At 45.3% G+C, this 20,000-nt stretch overlaps 1 protein-coding gene across 1 annotated transcript in view; it reads right to left on the reverse strand.

The window, feature by feature from the left end:
* BBOF1 (basal body orientation factor 1) overlaps positions 1-20,000 on the reverse strand; it is a 144,203-nt gene that overhangs the window by 57,756 nt on the left and 66,447 nt on the right. Inside the window, exon 2 of the mRNA XM_085626777.1 lies at positions 9,381-9,630. Coding sequence (XP_085482903.1) covers positions 9,381-9,630 — 250 coding nt within the window. The remainder of the gene's footprint in view (positions 1-9,380; positions 9,631-20,000) is intronic.

The raw sequence follows: 20,000 nt of genomic DNA on the forward strand, positions 1-20,000 counted from the left end.
TGCATGTTAAAATGGCCATCACATGGTAAACAGATGGCTTTTCATGAGCTTTCTGAAACAAAGATATCTTCTTTGTTTCAGAAAGATCATGAAAACCCCCCTGTTTAGCATGTGACAGCCATTTTAACATGCATGCTACCCCCAATTTTCCTTCTGTTTGGCCTTTGCACAAATCTGTTTTGGTCTTGAAGGTTTATTCTACATCACCAAGGAGCGTCAGCAAATCAGCACACTTTAACAGTTTGGCAGCGGTAAGTGAGAAGGGCTGTTCCTGTAATTTGCTAAGCTGGTTCTTGGAACTGTAAAAAGATTGTGGGTATAGGCTTGAAACAGTCCAGACATTGAATAAAGGACAATTTTATTAGATAAGACGTCAGGGTGCTGCCATGTATTGTCTCTTGGACAATGTCCAGTGCTTTAAACTTGGGTCTGTGTGAGTGGGGGTAACGGGAGCGGGGTGAGGAGTCTTGTAGTCAGCCTACGCACTGACCTTTGTACTAGTTGAAGTTGGTTTGGGAGTTTGGGTGGTAGTTTCATGTAAATTGAGATTCCGTAGTTAATTCCAGATTCCGCATTAACACTGGGAATATGATGTTTGCTTTGAACATATGGGAGATTTCTTTCACATCCTTGGTTGATAAAAGCTTTAGGGGCAAACATGGAGATCCCGTGGACCAAGCAACAGCTTGTGGTGAATCTGGACACCTAACTTATGGACTACTTTTGATGGAACTGGGTTTGGGCCAAGCTGTCAGCAGTGGTGATCTAAATATAGTTTTTATTTTTGACGGGTTTCATTTGAGTAAATTTGTTGCCATTCAGCTACACATGGTGGAAAGATCGCATGCCAATTTTCGCAAAGGCCTTATTATTTGAATTAGCTTGTCAATGTTTCAAAAGAATAAAGACGAATGGAGTGTCATAAGCTACATGTAATACTGCTCAGCCCAATGAAGTAGTGCTCCCAAGGGTACAATTCCAAGCAAAACTGAGAAGACTACTCGAGACAGAAACTATTATCTTTGAAATTAGGCTTTTGACCAAGTAATATAAGCAAATGTGCTTTAAAACAAAAGAATGTACCCACCTGTAATAGGATATGGATTGGTAGGCCTTGAGTATCTGAGCAAGGGATATTCCTACTGAAATTGACATGCCCGAGAATTCTGCTGCTGGTGTTCACCACAACTGGCTGAGAAATTGACCGGCCTGGCACTCAAAGTTATGTGTGAATGTGCAGATGTTCTATGTTGGCGTTACCCATCTTTCATTGCCCTACATCTCTTTATTGAGTATACACGCGGATTGAAAGCATGCGCTCTGCCTACATTTTCAATCTCCATGGTGAAGAGGCACAAAAACGTACACTCATCTCAAATATTCCAGGACTGAAATTAGAGTCAGAAATTCACCGTCCTCGAACATGTTGGTATATATCTAAGCCTCTACCATGAATTTTCAGAGAAAGCAAAGAAGTTTAAACTTCTGAGAGGCACATATATGAGGGAGCATCAACGGTTAGAATACAGAGGAGGGAATACAGTTAAGGTTCACGGAAGGCCCACTCTTTGAATGATAGTTCCTGCTCATTATAATTATAAATATCAGACACTACAAGTAAATTGAAAATCTTATCTGTTGAATTAGGATACATGGGGATTTGGGGGTTTCTGTGGTGTGGTTGTGAGTCCTGGAAGGTGAACATTAGGGTCTGGGCATACTCATCAGAAAGGACTCATATGAATGTGGACAGCAGTGAGGAATAACTGTGGCTTGTGGAGTATCAGCAAAACAGAAAGATTGATTGGCATCCATTAATTTAAAGGAACAACATTCTATCATTCATATAAAATAACGAAGAAATAACAAATCGTATAAATGAAGAAAATACCAGTTTTCATAACTGAGGATTGCAGGAATTTACCAAACTAATACACATCTACAGACTTAATAGGTACATCCCTTCAAACCCCAGGTTTGGGGCAAGATATAGGCATTGTGTAGAACCAGAGAAAGGAACTAAAATACATATTACTTCTAGGCCAAAACAATGCAGGCATAAGGGCCTTGAAGGAGCCTCGGAGAATACCGGAGAGGTCTGTGCCCTGGTGTGAGGTGGGTGTGGGGGTGCTGGATTTTACCTTCATTTTTAAACATCAGCCTTGTTGTCAGCCCAGCCATGCCTGTAGTTCTGACACAACCAACCGGACCTGTAGCCAGCAAAATAGAGAGGCTGGGTTAGTCTGGAGCCCAGTCGAGAGCCAGCCTTATATCTATCCATGCCAACCTGTGCCTGCTCAGCCCAGAGCTCAATCCCATCCATACTGCAGAATAGAGCTCAGCCCAGCAGAGAGCCTAGCACAGCCAGCACAGTGGACACCCAAGTCCATCTCCCTGATCACCCTTAGCTTAAGTTAGTAAACAGAATGTTGGGCATATCAAGTCAACCAGTCCAGCGACTGCTCCAAATCATGTGCAGAAACTACTTGTGATCTTAAATAATGCTTCAAAGAAATAAGGAAGATCAGACTTTGTCCCACCCAGAAGAGGAACAGATCGGAAGGACCCCACAAGACTGAGGTTACCCAGAACCTCACCTCTCTCAGAACAACCCACAGATAGAGATGATGCCCAAAATCAGAGATGACATTCTCAAAACAAATGCTATGTTGGACAGACTAAATGAGTCAAACATTTGAAAGAATGAAAGAGTAGGTAACTTAATGAGACGGATTAGGAAGTCCTCGGATGAGGAGGATGAACGCAAGCAGAATGAATGAACTATGCAACTTAGAAAGGGTTACTTGCAGGAGTCACTAGATCCATAGCAGGTCCTATATGGGAAGACTCAAAAGGTTTTATGGAAGCCTTGTTTCTGGCTCATCTAACGCAAGCAGACTTGCATCCTACTTGCATTACCATATTAAATCATGGACAGAACGTCTGTCTCCGAGAGATGGAAGAGGTGAAGATGGAGACTGCAAAGACATTCAAGAGATATTCTTATGAAATATGAAAAAGTAGGGAAAGAAAACTTGCAATGATATGCAGATTTTCAGAACTATTGGGTGGTAGTGGGAATTATGTTTTCTGCAAAATTAAGGTTAGCCATGAAAACAAAACACGGATTATATAAGCACTGGGGAACAGATGTATGTAACAATTTTACAGTTACAAACCCTGAGTGTTTGGCTATGTATAAAAGCCCTTTTCTTCAAAAGGCCTTTAAAGACCTAAGAAGAAATCATAAATAGGAGAGGGTTGGAAAGGGGCTTCCCCCTCCCATTTGAAATTCCAAAAGAGGTGTCTAAATGCTTTGTGGCTGCTGTTAAGGTCGCATACCATTGATCAGTTATCAGCCCCCAGTTGAAGTTGTAATTGATTTGCAATGAGGAAACTGTCTCCACGGGACAACTTCTCATTTGGATATTGTGTTGGAGGCCTGGGTGCAGGTCGGGCTATGGGGTGGTGCGATCGGTGCCACGTCACCGGATGCTGACTTTGTGGGAGCGCCCTGTTTTCACGTACAATAGGATTTTAAGAGCACTTGCTGTAATGGTCTTTGCCTCGAGTGATTTTCAGGCGACCATAAAAATGTTAAGATAAGTCTGGTGATTAATGGACATGCTGCTGAGAGATTGTGTTCTGTCTAATGGAAGATTTGACTCATCATAAAGTAGGGCAGGTGGTTAAAATGCCTGCTGCAAAGCAGGTGTACCATGCAGGTCACAAAGAGCAAACAATGTAACTAGGTCAGTGCGTTACTGTTTCTGTAAGAGAGACCCTTTTGTTACTTGCAGTTTATACATTTCAATCCTAATATAGGACAGTGAGCTATTAACTATCATTTTAGAGCTGCATGCATACTGCAAGGAATACATTAGAGCTTTGTGATTTTTCCCTCCAGTCTTTCATTATCCTAATGCTGCAAAAAAGGGTTCACTTGGGTAGAAATCAATTCTTATTAGTAAAGCCAACCCCGAACCATGGTGTTACGTTTTAAACTCCGAGTTTGTGCTTCCCCAGACCAAGCACTCTTAAAGTATACTGTCTACCAGTATGGATGACCTGTGACTCCTACACCTTGTAGTACTCTGATGTAACATTCCCTATACACTCATTTACACACTTATGATTCATTGTATCTGTGTAATGTGTATGTGATGTAAGGTGCTTTGACACCTTACACTGGTATGAGTGGCGCTAGAAAACAAAAGAAATGCATTATAGAGAGAGTGGTTATGGAGACTTGAGGGGCACTGTTAAAAGGTGGTGGTGAGGGAATCTGTAGAGAAGGAGGTAATTGGGGGCGGGGGGCAAAAACCAGCCCTGGCTGGGTGGGAACAGGAGTGTTCCACAGGACATCTGCATATTAACTCTGATATCTTACCTAGCCGTAAACTTTTTTTAAAGGCAGCAATTGTCCTTTTAATGGGCACAGTCTGTTTTTATTTTAAAATATTTCCTGTTTGGGGGCGTGGCTTAACAGGCCAGTATGGCGGACGTGTGTTAAGCGAGCTCCATCCAGCCCGCAATTAATCCTGCATGTATCCTGTTTCCCCCGACACCTAATCGAGTCTGGAGGAGTCTCTGCGTCGTGGGTCCACCATAGCTACCGCCTGATGTGAGCTGGCGGTGTGTCTGCAGGTTTTTGCCAGAGCAATCGCACAAAGAGGGCGGCGCGGCCTACCTGCTGAGAAGGAGCCGGGGTGTTGCATGATTCTGCCTGGTGGTGTCGGGTGTCCCGTTCGATCTCACCCGCGGGCGGAGTTGGCTGCTAGAGGGGCCGGAGGACTGCGGGGGACGGCAGCGCCAGCAAGAGGACCGGCGGTGACCCGGCTGCCCTGAGGAGACGCTGGTGAAGGGAGAACCAGAGAGCAGACGGCGGCCGGATCGGGCCGCGTGAGTGAGAAGGAGCGTAGCGCGGCCGTAGTGGCGGCAATGCCCTAGACTTTGGTCGGGCGGAGCGCGTAATGGGAGCCGGATTTGTAATTTGTTTTTCACCCCCGCTTGGGACCGCAGCCCGGGATCGGCGGCAAGATCGAGCCACGGAGGAGCTGCCAGACAAGTGCGGATTGGTCCTGAGCCCTCTTCCTCCTCACCTATACTGAGCGCTGGTAGTGGTGGCCGGCACGACATTGGCCCTCTGCATGCGTGGATGGTGGAGTGTTTAGGAGGCCCTGGAAGCGCAGTTGATCGGCAGTGGTAGCCTCTGAGGCTGGCTGCCCCATTGCAGTGCTGCACAGTGACTTGAATAGAATTGGGAAGTGGGACACGGCGGTCAGGTCGGGCCGCGCCAGCGAGGAGGGCGGAGGCGCACCGAGTGCAACGGCACATGATGGTCGTTAGAGATGACCAGCTGGGACTGTCTCCCCTACAGTGGACTCTTGTGGAGCGGCTACATGCCATATGGGCGGATATGCCGGATGTGCTCTGCGTGGTGGGGGGGGGGCTGGAACGATGTTATGGAACTAGCCAGGGACAGGAGTGGGGCTGGAGGTGGCTCAGAGAGTGGTCATCCCACGAAATTATACTCGCTAGTGACAGGTCTAGACTGGGTGGATGTGTGGAGGCGTGTCCATGGGGATAGACGAGAGTTCACGTACCTTTTGGCGGTTCATAAATCCTTCTCCAGGCTCGATTACCTCTTTATTCCCCGAGTGATGATTAGTAGGGTAGCGGTGGCTGAGATCCTGCCCCGAGGCCTCTCAGATCACTCCCCAGTGTCTCTTGAGCTTTATTTGGGTAGGGTGCGACAACCCTTCAGATGGTGCCTCTCGGTGTGGCACCTACAAAATGAGGAATATGATACACATGAGAGAGGCTGTTGACCAATACCTAACCTTAAATGAGGGGTCACTACCTGGCGCTGCAACGCTCTGGGAGGCCCTGAAGCGTACCCTTCGGGCGTGGATATATCCTGGTGTGGGGTGGCTCGTAGGAAGTATAAAGAGGAATTGATTCGGGCGAAGGCCGAAATAGAGGCGCTTGACCGCCGGGCGCGGGAGGGGGGAGATGACCGACATGTGAGACAACTTCTTCTGGCCCAACAGTCCTGCGCCGCCCTTATGATGGAGGAGGCCCGCCAAGTTTGGTTAGCGACACGTAGCAGGGTCTATCAATGGGGGGACAAGTCTGGCAAGATGCTCCATCGGCTGTGTCAGGGCACTTTTCATTCTCAGGCCCTTCTAGGTCTTCAGGACATGGCGGGAATGCCGATTGTTGGCCCTGCGGCTATAGCAGAGAGCTTCGCTACATATTACGCTGATCTATATGCTCCCCGGGAGTGTTTGCCAGCCTGCACTGTAGATAAATACCTAGCTGACCTACCGCCCAAAGTAGTGTCGGACGAGGTGCACGACTAATTGGAGATGCCCCTGACTGAAGAGGAGCTGAGCACGGCCCTGGGTGAACTCAATTCTGGGAAGGCTCCTGGACCCAACGGGTTCCCGAGTGAGTTCTTCAAGCACTACAATATGCAGTTGGCCCCTCACTATCGGGCGGTGGTTGAGGAGGCCCGGGAACAGGGTTTGCCTTCCCCAGACTGGCAACATGCAATGCAGAGGTGGTGGTGTTTCTTAAGCCCGGCCGGCCCCCGGAACAACAAGCCTCATATCGCCCCATCTCCCGCCTGAATGTGGAGGCCAAAATCCTGGCCAAGGCACTGGCCAATCGCCTTTTGCCTCATATCTCGACCCTCATACATCCCGACCAGGCGGGCTTCATGCCCCAGAGGGCGACTAGGCACAATATACGACGGGCAAATATTGCAGTGGCGGCGGCTCGACAGACGGGGGAACTAGCGGCACTCCTATTAGCTGACATGGACAGGGCATTTGATTCCCTTAGTCTTTGCACTACTGCACAGACTTAACTTGGCCCGTGCTTTCTCTCCTATCTCATGCTCCTCTATACAGATCTTAGGGCTGCAGTACGGGTGGCTGGTGCGATTTCTTCCACATTCTCGATCCAGAGGGGCACCCGGCAAGGATGCCCTCTATCTCCATACTTATTCGCCCTGGCCATGGAGCCGTTGGGGGCATGGGTGCGTATCGACGCGCAGATTCGGGGATTCTAGTGGGCTCCGGGTCTGTCCGACAGGATTGCGCTTTATGTGGATGATGTTATGTTTTTTCTCACAGACCTGGACAGGACGGGGCTGCGCCTCTTGCGTGTTATGCAGATCTTTGGCGAGACTTCGGGACTCTATATGAACCCCCGCAAATCTACACTGTGGGTTCTGGGAGACCGATCGAGAGTGGGTGATTGGGCAAATACGATCCAGCTAGCAGTTGGGGGTCTGAAATATTCGGGGGTATTCCTTACAGACGTGCCAGCTATTTCCTGGGAGCAGAACCTGGCCCCGGTATGGGAGCGAGTTCGTACAGTCCTCAAATCTTGGGCGCATATGCCCTTGACCTTGTACGCCAGATCAGCAATTTTTAAGATGGTAGCGCTTCCTCGGCTGCTCTACCAGCTGCAGAATCACCCGTATCCGATCCCAGCTAGATGGTTTCGACTGGTGAACTCTGTGCTTGGACAGTTTCTGTGGGAGGGGGGCAGCGTCCGTGTGGCTCTGCGAACATGCTTTTTATCCACCTACTGTGGAGGACTTGCGTCCTCTGATATCATCTCATACTACCAGGCTTCACACCTACTTGTCCTCAATGACTGGTGGTGTGGGGACAGGGGAGACCCAGCCTATGTATTAGAGCGACAACTCATGGGGTCCAACACGCTCCATACCATCTTGTACTCGGCGCAGCTGCGGAGCGGAATGCCGTCGGCCACATGGGTGGTATTTGCAATATGGAAACAGGCGTTGCGCCGCATGGGTTGGTGGAATACCCTGACTAGGGAGACCCCCGTTTGGAATAATGGGCGCCTGCCTGAGCTAGCGGCCTTACAGGAGTTCCGGGGATGGGATGATATAGGTATCTCGACTCTGGGGGATGTGATTAAAGGCACGACACTCAAATCTTTCCGGGACCTACAGAGGGAATTCTGTATGCCTCAATCACAATTCTGTAGATACCCCCAGTTTCGTCATGCACTGTCTCCTAGTTTGGAGGGGTTGGAATCTCTCCCCGAGTTCAGTCCGTTGGAGGCAAAGGTCTTTATGGGGGACCTGGAGACCAAAAAGATTTCCCGGATCTACCAATCCTTGGTCACACACTGCTCTACCCCACTCCAGAAGCTGCGCGGGGACTGGGAGAAAGATGTGGGCACATTGGAGGAGGAAGACTGGAGGGAGGCCCTGGCAGCTCCACGAGGGGCGACTATAGCGATGCGCCTTCGCCTCATCCAATTTAAATACCTACACAGGGTCTATTTTACCCGGGCTCGACTCTATAGGGCGGGATTGGTTGCCTCCCCGGAGTGTCTTAGATGCGGTCGGGAGGAAGGTACATTCATACACACAGTCTGGCAGGGCCTCTCCCTGGACCGATTTTGGAGAGGGGTGTTCTCCTGTCTCTCAGAGGTTTTGGGATGGGAGCTCCCGCGGATGCCGCGGCTAGCTCTGCTCCATGTTAAGGAAGGAATAGGGGGTAACATTTAAAAAAGGCACCTCATGCAACTAGGCTTCACGCTGGCAAAGCGTGATATCGCCAGGGCGTGGAAAGCTCTGCGGGCCCCATCGGTGGCCGCTTGGAAGAATGGGTTAGACTTTTGCATGGGGCTGGAACAACCTGTATTTGTAGCTAGAGGGTGCCCGCGTTAACATTATAGAATATGGAAAAAGTGGGCGGATTACCAGGATTTGTGGATGAAACCACCAGTGACAGTAGCAGCGCATTAATGTGGGGGACCTCTCATGTACATAGAGATGTGGCGATGCAAGGTGGAGGGAGGGTCAGGGGGCTTGTGTTATCATGCGACGACTCAATTGTTTTGCATAACGGCAGTGGCTAGGGCTATGCGGATTTGGTGTGACTTGAGGGGGGAGGGAGTGTGGAGTTGGGGGGGTTGGTCAAATGGGTTTGTGTATTTTCATTATTTATCTGGTTGCCACCTATAAAAGTCAGTTGCTCCTGTGTCACTGTATGGTTTGATGTGACAATTGTCTTTGATATACAGAGCCCTGCGATGTTTATGCAATTGACCAATAAAATATATATATTTTTTTTAAAGATATTTCATGTTTAGTAAAGAAAGTGTAAAAGCCGTCTGATATCCTTTACAGGGCCTCTATCCCTGCATTCGTAGGCAATCACAAATGGTTGCAAATTGTGACTTGCCTTATTAATAGTTATTCAGCAGGACGTTATATGATGCTCTGTAAATGGACAATTTGCACCAGTAGCACCAAAAGCATTGAACAATAACTTGTTTCCACTCATATATGATGACTGCCTTGCTTCAGGATACTCAGTACATACCAGCTCATCCTTCTGCTGATCTTGTTGCTTTAGGAATCCAATGATATCCACTGTGTCTTTCTCAATCTGGTACTGATGCTTCGCTAACTCCTCATTGTTCCTTGCCAGCCTGCGGGCAGCCTCCCGATACTCCACCCTGGAAAACTCGGTCACCTCCAGTCGGGCTTCCCAGAGAGCAGCATTCGCCTTTGCTCGCTCGACTTCTGACTCTTTATCCAGACGGGAAGCTCCTTTTCCTCCCTTCTTCTTTCTGCAAGACAAAAAAAGGTACACTCTTCATTGAGACAATACACCCAATGAAAACGATTAACAGATACACACTTTGTGGTGTAAGAGCTACCATAACCACTCAGTGAGAAAGAAAACAAATAGGGCCTGATTCACAAAGGTAACTTACACTTTTGAGTGTATTACACTTTTGAGTATGTTTACTACTTTTTGCTTATTCCCAAAATCCGCACGTAAGTCACTACTAAAACACACATTGGCAAATGCAATACGTTTCACCTATGTGATTAATACGTTTTTTTAAACATGTTTTGTATTTAATGAATTTTAAATTCTAATTAATGTTTTCCACTGACCAAGGAATTGCAAAGGATTCTGGTTTTGTTGTAGGTTGCACTACAATTCAATTAATTTTTGGGGCTCAAACTCAACCCAACGGTATACTGGAGTGCTTTACAAGAGCCCTACTTACATTACACTGGAACACTTTCATCTTTAAAAACAGGCTTATAGTTAAAAAAAACAATGACGCGGTCAATGCTTGCCGTGTCGTAGCTCTTTAAAAAAAAAAAACTTTAAGCCATGTTGTACAGTAGTTAGCGTCACTGTGGAAAATGTTTTAACAAGCACATGAAACAAGCGATTGAGTAGCAGCAGACAGCGCCTCAGTAGCACGACCCTTACCAGGTAAATATGTTTACATTCATGTATGTGTTTTCCATTTAAATTAAAGTCAAAATGTTGGAAAGAAGTTGACATTAGTGGTTGCAGAGCAAAAGGGCAGTAGGTAGAACGGAAACGGGAAACTAAAACAACTAGATTAACTATTTTACCCGCTTCTGCTGTCTCTCCTGTATGAATGAAAGTGAGCTACAAACCCTAGACTGGATTCGACTTGAATCAAGTTTGCATTAAGAACAACTATAAACAGTGGCACAAAAGATGTGCTTTCATGGTGTGCGCCTGTTGGTATAAGCTATGGGGGCCAAGGCGCAAGATGGGCTGCATGGCGAGCACTTGAAATGTGTGCTCACATAGGGAAATTAGGCAAAAGGTGTCGGACAAATGCGTGGAACAAAAGATCCACAAAAGTGGAGACATGGGACACAGATAAGAGTAGCAAAAGGAACAACAGGATATAGTATGCTACAACCAATAGAAACGGAGAAAAACTAAGTGGCAAGCACATAACCAAATGAAAGGGAAGGGCGGGATGTAAGCCCCTTTTAAGATTTATGTTAAATACAATAGATTTCAAAAGCACAGCGCTGTGCAGGCAAAACCTAAAAACAAACACCAGTAGGTTCAGCACCACACATGGACAACCACTAGTACTGCAACCCCCTGCCATAGAAAATAATGGAGGTAGGAAATTAAAATAAAAGCCCATATGAAATATTGAGTAATTAAATTAAATTATTTAAAATAGTTAGAAATATAAATATGATTTAATGTTAAAAAATATATAAAAATAGTACACATTGATTATTTAATTATAAACTATTTTACTAGCCTATTGTGAAATAAAAAATGAAAGTAAAAATAATTTTATTACAATATGACTACATTAATTTGAATGAATTCTATATAATCACTTTTAAGAATTATTAATGCATATTTTTTTTAAAAGTTCCTTTAGATGGGAATTATTTTTTTTATTTACATTTATTTACATTTCAGGACAATAATTGTAATTTAATTTAATTTAAAATGCACATTTTGTTTTGTTTTTATCTGTCTGATCAACCACAGTAAGAAAACGATTACTTTAGGAGCTATTAGGTAGGAAAATGTTGTGTACTGAATGAAATAAATGTAATGCCCACAAGTGAATCATATGTAATTAAGACTCAGTAATCAGAATTTTGACTTGTTAATACATTTTCAATGTAGGAATAGCCGTCAAGCTCGATGGGCATTTTTCTTTGTACTGTAAGATTTTATCATGACTTTTATTTCTGGTTCAAAGGATGTGTTAGCAGGGGCTTTGTCCCATCCTTATTGAGAGTCATCAGTTACTTATGAGCAGTCTATAATGCCTTTCCAATGCGCTTTCTAGGTAAAATCAAAATTGTACAAGAAAAGATGAATTTAGAAGATCTTCATCTAAAGGCTCCTCTTGTTGGATGAAATAAGCTGCATTTTAGTTAACAGGTTATCTTTGATCCAACTAAAGAATTACAATTGAATGTTACAAAGATGTGTAACGACTCAGCTATCTCCGGCCATAGAAGAGTAAAGACTACTTTAGATTTGGTTCTATGGTCTTTTTTGTGGCCAACAGTTTATTCCGATGTCCATGAATATGTGGTGCCCAGCATACATCTTTGCACTGTAAGCCTTTTGGATATTTGCAGCCTTTACCAGTTGCACCTGGACCTTAGCATACACTTTCTACAGATTTTATAACACATCTTCCACCTTCAGAAGTGTACCATATGATAAGGTTACAGTAGACACTTTTTCAAAGATGGCTTGTTGTTCTCTTCTGTTCAGATTACCAATGGCTGAACAAAATGCCCAATGCTTTCTGATGGCTATTTTTCATCTTCATGGATTAGCTCACACTGTCATCTCTGATAGTAGTACTGCTCAGCAGTTTACATTTTGAAACAACATGTTCTAACTTACCCATACCAAAAACCATACATTAGACCATGTCTAGTCCACTAATCTAACTTTGTCTAATCTCACAGTCTTTCCTTGTGGCATGGTCTGATCATTGCCTAATTAAATTTTCACTTACTGGTCTGGCCCCTTCAGAAGCCCCTGAGTGTCCTGGAATTCTTTCGAGAAACTGGGCCTGAGGAGATATCAATTCCTTTTGTGACTCACTGGCAGTCATTCTACCTAATTCAAATGATAGCATGGACCGACATGAGAAAGAAATCCCCAGCTGGCTAACAGAAGCCTGCAATACATATGCCCCTTCCGAAAGCCAAACAGGCCAGGCATCATGATGCGTCGAAAAGGTTCGCTGAAGACCTAAAGTTTGCGTGTGAGAACTTCGTCACGCGGAAAGTAAAAGGTGGAACAATTACTCACCTGAAAAAAATGAAGTCTACTTACTACATCTTAAAGAATATAAAAAATCATTATATAAGCTAAATCCTCCGTCTTCCCTTAGAAAATCTTAAATTCCACAAACAAGTCAAAGGAAATCTTCAGAACTGTTTCCGAACTATCAAATCCTGACAGAGTGACATCACAGATCCTGCCTACTCAGAACTTATGCATCACCCTTAATTCCTTCTTTATTGATACGATGAAGACGATAAAAGACAGCATTTCCCTGAGTCTTTTTTCCAATGCAACATCTATTGAAGACAGAAACCCAATTACACTGTCTGAGTTTTCCGCTCTCAGCAAGGATTGCCTTGTGGACTTGCTGATCAAAGATAAATTGGGGTCCCCCAATGATGATTACCCTTCAAAGGTCCTAAAAACTGTCTTTTCCCTTTTCCCCGACCCAGCCATCTTCCTCCTTAACCAGACCCTTAACCAGGGCATTGTCCCGAGCCTCTTCAAAGAGGCTCTAGTGGTCCCACTTTTAAAGAAAGCCGGGGAAGACCCATTTAACCTGATGAAAAATGACCACCCTATCTCTTTGCTACTTTATTTAGTGAAGGTGTTAAAGGCAAATGTCACCAGACACCTCTGTTCCTTCTTAGAAGAAAGTAATTTCCTCGACCCCCATCAGGTAGCCTTCCAGCCAGCCCACTCTAACGAAGCGGTCATCCTCTCAGTTGTAGACGACATGAAAGAAGAAACCGACAAGGACATTATCCAGCTGCTGGTCCTCCTTGACCTATCAGCAGGCTTCAGCACAGTCCACCATGAGCTCTTGGTGGATTTGTGTCAGAGCTGCAGGCTTGCAGGGCACAGCACTCAATTGGATTATCTCCTTCTTAAAGGACCAATCTCAATCAGTCCAGCTGTCTACCTTCAGCTTACCCAAGATCTGATTAACCAGTGGAGTACACCAAGGATCCTCCCTGTCTCCCCATCTTTTTACCTTGTACATATGCCCCGAGTGCTCTTCCTAAAAAACACGAAGGCCAGAATTTACAACTATGCGGATGATATCCAATTGCTATTTGCGAATGATAAGTTCCTGGAATATAAGGAAGCCTTCCAAAATACGATGTTGTTCATCCAAGACTGTCAAGATACTGTGTGCACTAAATTATCAGTGCAGCCAGCCTCGTCAGATACGAATAGCAGGCCTTGCTATTTCCTTGAACACAGAATTTCATTGTTATAACAGGTATGAGGGTGTGTACCATCTTTAAAATTGTAATAGGTTTTATTTTCTGCTTTTGTAGGATTCTAGAATTAGACTAGTGCTTAGAAGCAGCAGAATAACGGTCATATTTATAGTCATGTTTGTGTGCTTCTGTCAATGTAGACAGGTTCATTCGTTGGTGTGCATGTGGAAGTATATGCCGTTTTTTCAACTCACCAGGATGTGAACTAACATACATATAAATATGGATGTCAGAACAGTTCAAATGTATCCATGTATATGTTTGTCATTGTAAGAGTTTTGCTTGCGTGTACCAATGAATGAATACTGTACGCCTAATTATTATGCATTTCCCAGCCCCAGCAACAATCCAAGATTCTATCTAAGCTGACTTCTGGCTTGCCAGAGAAATGGAAGAAAAAGAATGAGGGGAATATGAGATAACGTATGGCCACTGTTCATGTTGTTCAAATGCATCCTTATTGGCTCTTACTACTGAACATATATTCCTCACAAACATCATCCACTTGGGTGTAGATTTTCGAATATTGACTCCAATAGGGAAATATTTTTGTAGACCATATTTAGGACACAATATTTATTTCAAATGATATACTGGAAATGATCTTCTGGCACCACACTATAGGAAGCAGCACTTTGCAGATGGCAGTAGGTTGCACATCTTACCGAAGGAGCTGTATCATGTCATAGTGGATGTGCTGCCACAGGCGTTGCAGTTATAATATGAAAATAGATCAACAGCCACCGGCCTACCGTGGCTGCTGCATATGTGCCTTGCTGAAGTTCCCAACTCTCCAACTCTATCCTGCCCATAGTCACATTGGTGCAGAATACACCAACATATTCCCTTTGACAAATCCAACCTGAAGCTCTACTAACAGCAGCTAATTGACTGGATGTGGCTGAGTGGGACCAGTGGGAACGCAGGCACTTGCCTGTGCAGCTCACATTCTGCAGCAGTATGAAAGAGGAGCTGACTGCCTGACAGGTTCTATCGCGCAATGTTGTATGGGGATGTCTGTCCAAGTGGTGATGGAGTTGCTGAACCAGACAGACAAACGGTACATTGTTTGAAATGCACTTTTTCCTTTCAGAGCATAATTGTTTAAATGTTTTGAAAAATACTCTGTAGTATTTAGTGCAAAAGAAACATTCCCAAGTCAACCACTTTCTCATCCTACACTATTACCTTTACTTTACACTGGACTCCTAAGAAATCAATATCCAAACTCCTGAGTCCAGGTACATCCTGAAACTAAATGGCCACATCATGTCTGTGCTGAAGGCCCTCTGCTGGCTCCCTGTGAAGAAAAAGTGGAAAACCAGTTTCAACTGCCTAGTCTACAAATTGTTAAAAGGCCAAGTTTCGAATTACAAGTCAAAAGTTTTTTGTCCCTTTTCTTCCCCCCCTCAGAGGTCAAATATCTTTCAATCTTAACCTACTGCCTATCTTTTTGACTTGTTAGAAGATAGTCAGGGGAATTCCTCTACACATGGAATATGAAATCTGGTAGATTTCAATAAAACAATTTCTTCAAGCAGACTTCTGACAAGCCTTTTCAGCCTCTGTTCTGCTTCTTTTTCTTGAGGCCTGTTGGTCAGATGCTTAAAACCTATTTTCACACCTTCATCCTGCAAACCCATAACCAAGGCTTTATCATTGTTCTATCAGCATACATTACTGATGGACACTTTATAATACCATTCCAAGAGTCATTTAGTTATTATCCACAACTTAATCCATGTAATTTTCTATGTACCTGATTAATTACACTCTGGGGCTACCTTAATTTTTTTTAATACTTTACCAAAAAACGAAATAAATAGGGATGTAAACTAAATTAGAACATTGGAATGTTGAGCGCGCCATTGTAGACAATGGAGTGCTCCGTGCTTCTACTGGCTGGTAGAAGCCCGGAGAGCAACATTCCAATGTTATTTTCATTTCACAGCTGTTGCTGTAAACATAGGCCTCTCAGAGCCCGAGGGGATTTAAACCCCCTCGGGCTCCGAGAGGCCTTTGTTTTTACAAATTAGAATATCCTGCCCTCTAGGGATGGAATGTTCTCATAGCCTTAGAACCCTCCATATCGGGCTCTACCTACCATTAAAGGCCGCTCCCTTGTTAAAGGCCCGAGCCGAAGGGACGCTGAAGCAGCCCTTTAAATGGCTGGTAGAGCCTGCTACGTCAGGCTCTAAGGCTATATTAGAACACTGGAATGTTGAGCACTCCATTGAAGACAAAGCGGTGTACAGTAAGACGTTGGGAGTATTTGGCGGTGGGAGGCTGGCTGTTACTTGGAACCACTAAACCCTGCTGTTCTATAGTTCTGTTGGGGTGACAGGCACTCTGGAATTGTGCGATGGTGGGCAGTTCTGGGTCCACCATTCAGGGATGCAGGGAGTGATGAATTGAAGGGGGAATTTTTCTTGTTGGTTGTTTTTTGTTTTGATGCACTGTCATCACACTGGGGTTAGTCGCCTTCCAAGCCAACTCCAGCAAGCCCTGAAATTTAGGAAGGGAATGGGTGGGGACCTTATTGAAGATAATGTACTGGAATGTCAATGGGCTCGTGGACTAAATTAAGAGGGGAGTGGTAGTGCAAAATCTTAAGCGCCACCCTCCTAACATAGTTCTGTTACAAGAGACACAAATAATGGGCAACACATACAGAGCACTTGACATATAGAATTACAAGATGGTGGCGCATGCATGCTATACATTGGGCTCAAGAGGAGTTGGGGTTTTAACGAAGCAGACAATCCCTTTTATGGTCCAACGCACATGGACGGACTCACACTGGATATATGTGGCACTATCGGGGCGATGGGAGGGGAGGACAAGTAATATATGTTCAATATATGTGCTACCACGTGTCAAGAATTCCTGTCATACAAGGGAAACACGCCCTTATGTAAACAGGAGAGCTGTTACATAACTCAAGGGAAACACGCCCTTATGTAAACAGGAGAGCTGTTACATAACTCAAGGGAAACACGCCCTTATGTAAACAGGAGAGCTATTACATAACTCAAGGGAAACACGCCCTTATGTAAACAGGAGAGCTGTTACATAACTCAAGGAAAACACGCCCTATAAAGGGAGGAACCGGGAGGTACAAGGCTGTCGGATATTGTGTTTACACCGACGTACCTGCTTCGTGAAGAGCAGTGTTCCGGAGTGGTGCTCCAGTAAGGAAAGAACGGAGGTAGGTCGAGTCGTTACTCCCTGGGCCGTGTCTTGCCCCATCGTCACCTGTGAAGGACCCGGAAGCTCTACCGGTCAACCATTGAGCTTCGCTTTTTGACTCGGCTGAGTCCAAGCGCAGTGGCGCTTTTGCTGGTTGGAGTCGTAACTCCCAGCCCGACCAGAGACACAGGGACTGCCAGCTGTAACGCACACCAGGAGGTGTTTGCCGCGTTACAGACTCGGAAGTCCACAGGATCGATCGAGCGGCTGCTCTCGGTTCAGTCTTCTTGCTTGTGATTGGGGTATCGGTGACGCATCACCAGGAGGTGACTCCGCGTCCCGGTGCAGTCTGAGGAAGAGGTTGAGCGGCTGCTCCCTTCAGGTAGAGACCCCGGCTGGGTGTTTCCCTGACTCCTCGATTCTCCCCAACACTCTTCGTGCCCCTCACAGCCTACCGATTGGCATTGTCGGCCATTTCATTTCTGCCCTCTGTTGGCATACGCCGGGATCGGCGTATATGCAGAGGACGGTTAGGACCATCCGTGCTGTGGGCTGGTAACGTACTTAGCCTGGAGGATTCCAGTGACTATAACTTTTGTTTGTTCTTTGTATTTTATTTGCCTTCATTAAAAGAACTAACCCTTCACAAGTGGTTGCGTCCTCATTGTCGTGTCTGTTAAACGATCCTGAGACGTTCAGGGCGTTACACCACGTCAGCATGCCTCCACATTCCCTTTCTTCGGCGCACTGCTACTGCTTGTGCCAGACGGAAGGCTGCTCATGGGGGGTAACTTTAATTTAGCAGCCAACATAGAGCAGGACCGATGGCCCCCAAGGCACATAGGGATGGCCCAAAACCCGCTTTCAGAATTTTTAACTGCCCTTGGGATGCTTGATGTATGGCGAACACACAACCCAGAGGGACAGCAATACACTTTTTACTCAGGAGCACATGGAAGCCTCTCCTGCATTGATTACCTTCTCAAACAACATCAACAGATACATCATTACTCAGATGTTTGACATTTGGCAAGAGGGATCTCTGATCACTCCGCAGTATGGGCGGTGTTCGCTTCGAGCTATGGGTACACTGAGGCGACCCGACCAAAAAATCCCTGGTACTCAAAGCAACGCACAATACGAGAGGGTCTCATTGGAAGTACAGAACACTACTTTAAGGAGAACTTGGCCTCAGTCGTCTCAGCACAAACTCTCTGGGAGGCATTTAAAATTGTGGTTAGAGGCCAGGCAGTATCCCTTATTTCTGATTTCGACGACAGGGGGGCAAAACTTGATGAACTCGAAGGCGACATACTATCACATGAGCAAGTCTGCACAACAATGACTAGATCGGAAGTGCGACACACTTTAGTCCTAAAACAAAGGGAATATAATGACCTAGTCGTGGAAGTGATCGAGCGATACACCGCGCCACGAGCCAGTGCTTCTATGAAGTAGAGAATAAAACAGGCAAGCTTCTGGCATGGCTAGACAAGAGAGATCAGTTACAAAACTGGGTCCTGGAGGTCAATACAGGGGCTGGAGAACTGGTCAGGGAAATAAGTCATATAGTAGAAGCATTCACAGATTACTACATCCAGCTGTAGACATGGCTGTAGACACGACAGCCAATGACGCCTGTACTTTTCTCCAAGACATATGCCTGCCGAGTCTGGCAGGAAAAGATCGGGTATTCTTGGAGGCAGATATTACAGAAGTGGAACTGGGTGCAGCGGAGAGGGAGCTTCGCTCCGGAAAAGCCATGTTCCCAAACTGGATCCCAAATGAACTGTACAAAATGCTGGCAACTAAGCTAGACCCTCCTACTAAAGATGTATAAGGAGAGTAAACAGCGGAGCTCTCTGCTGCAAAATCAGAGACTGCTGGGATTTATGCTCCACAGGAGTACCACACTTAATCTGCGAAGCCTCCACGGGGTATTACGGCAGAGGACCAATTTATGGGAGGAGCCCTGGTTCCATCATTGGATGTCAAAATGGCATTTAGCACAGTGGAATGGGGCTATATGCATTTAGTGCTGGCCAAATGGGATTCGGCCCTCATTTCATGCAATATACTCTATCACAGCGGCAAAGGTTAAGGTTAACAGTGGGCACTTCTGAGGGTTCAGACTCCAGAGGAGTATCAGGCAGCCTCCGTCCCTGCTGATTTTTGCTCTGGTCCTGGAACTCTTGGTGGTATGGCTCCATTAGGATGGATTGGTCAGAGGACTGCATTGGGGGGACAATAGGAAGACAAAATATCACTAAATGCAGACGAGGTGCTGCTTTATGTGGCTGACCCAGAGTTAACGCTGGCTAGATTAATGCAGATTATTACAAATTTCAGCAAGTGTTCGGGTTACGCTGCTGGAGCAGGATTTTCTAAATGAAAATCTATAGGGTTTTGAAGCTCTGGTTTGTCTATTTGTCATGATTAAAATTAATAATCATTAATTAATAATTATTTGTTTTGTGTAAGTGTGTGTTTAAACTTACCAACATACTAATGAGAAGAAAACCGACACGCGGGAACGCTTTTGTATTGCTATTGACAAATGTGCATGTTTTATTAAATAAACGTTGCTGAGTGCTGTTTATTTTAAGCACGAAACGCTTTTGAATTAATGCTTTTCTGTGTTGCTAAAGCTAGATAATTACATACACATAAGGGTATTAGTGGGGTTAACACTGTTTAATCACTATGCTGTGGTAACGTTGTTTTTGTCTCTTTTAATTAAGATGGTCCATTTTGGCCTAACCAAAAATGTCCGCCGTTTGCAGCCTGGCCTCGAGTGAGAATTTGTGATGAGAAGGCCTTGCTGAACACATTTGATCACAGTCCTTGCCTGGTTAAAACTTTCCGTGAGGACAGCAGCAGTTCTGGGATGGTGTCCAAAAGCTTTTGAGTAGCCTTGGAGGACAAAGGAACTGTT

The sequence above is a fragment of the Triturus cristatus genome, chromosome 9 (genome assembly GCF_964204655.1).
Source record: "Triturus cristatus chromosome 9, aTriCri1.1, whole genome shotgun sequence".
Lineage (NCBI taxonomy): Eukaryota > Metazoa > Chordata > Amphibia > Caudata > Salamandridae > Triturus > Triturus cristatus.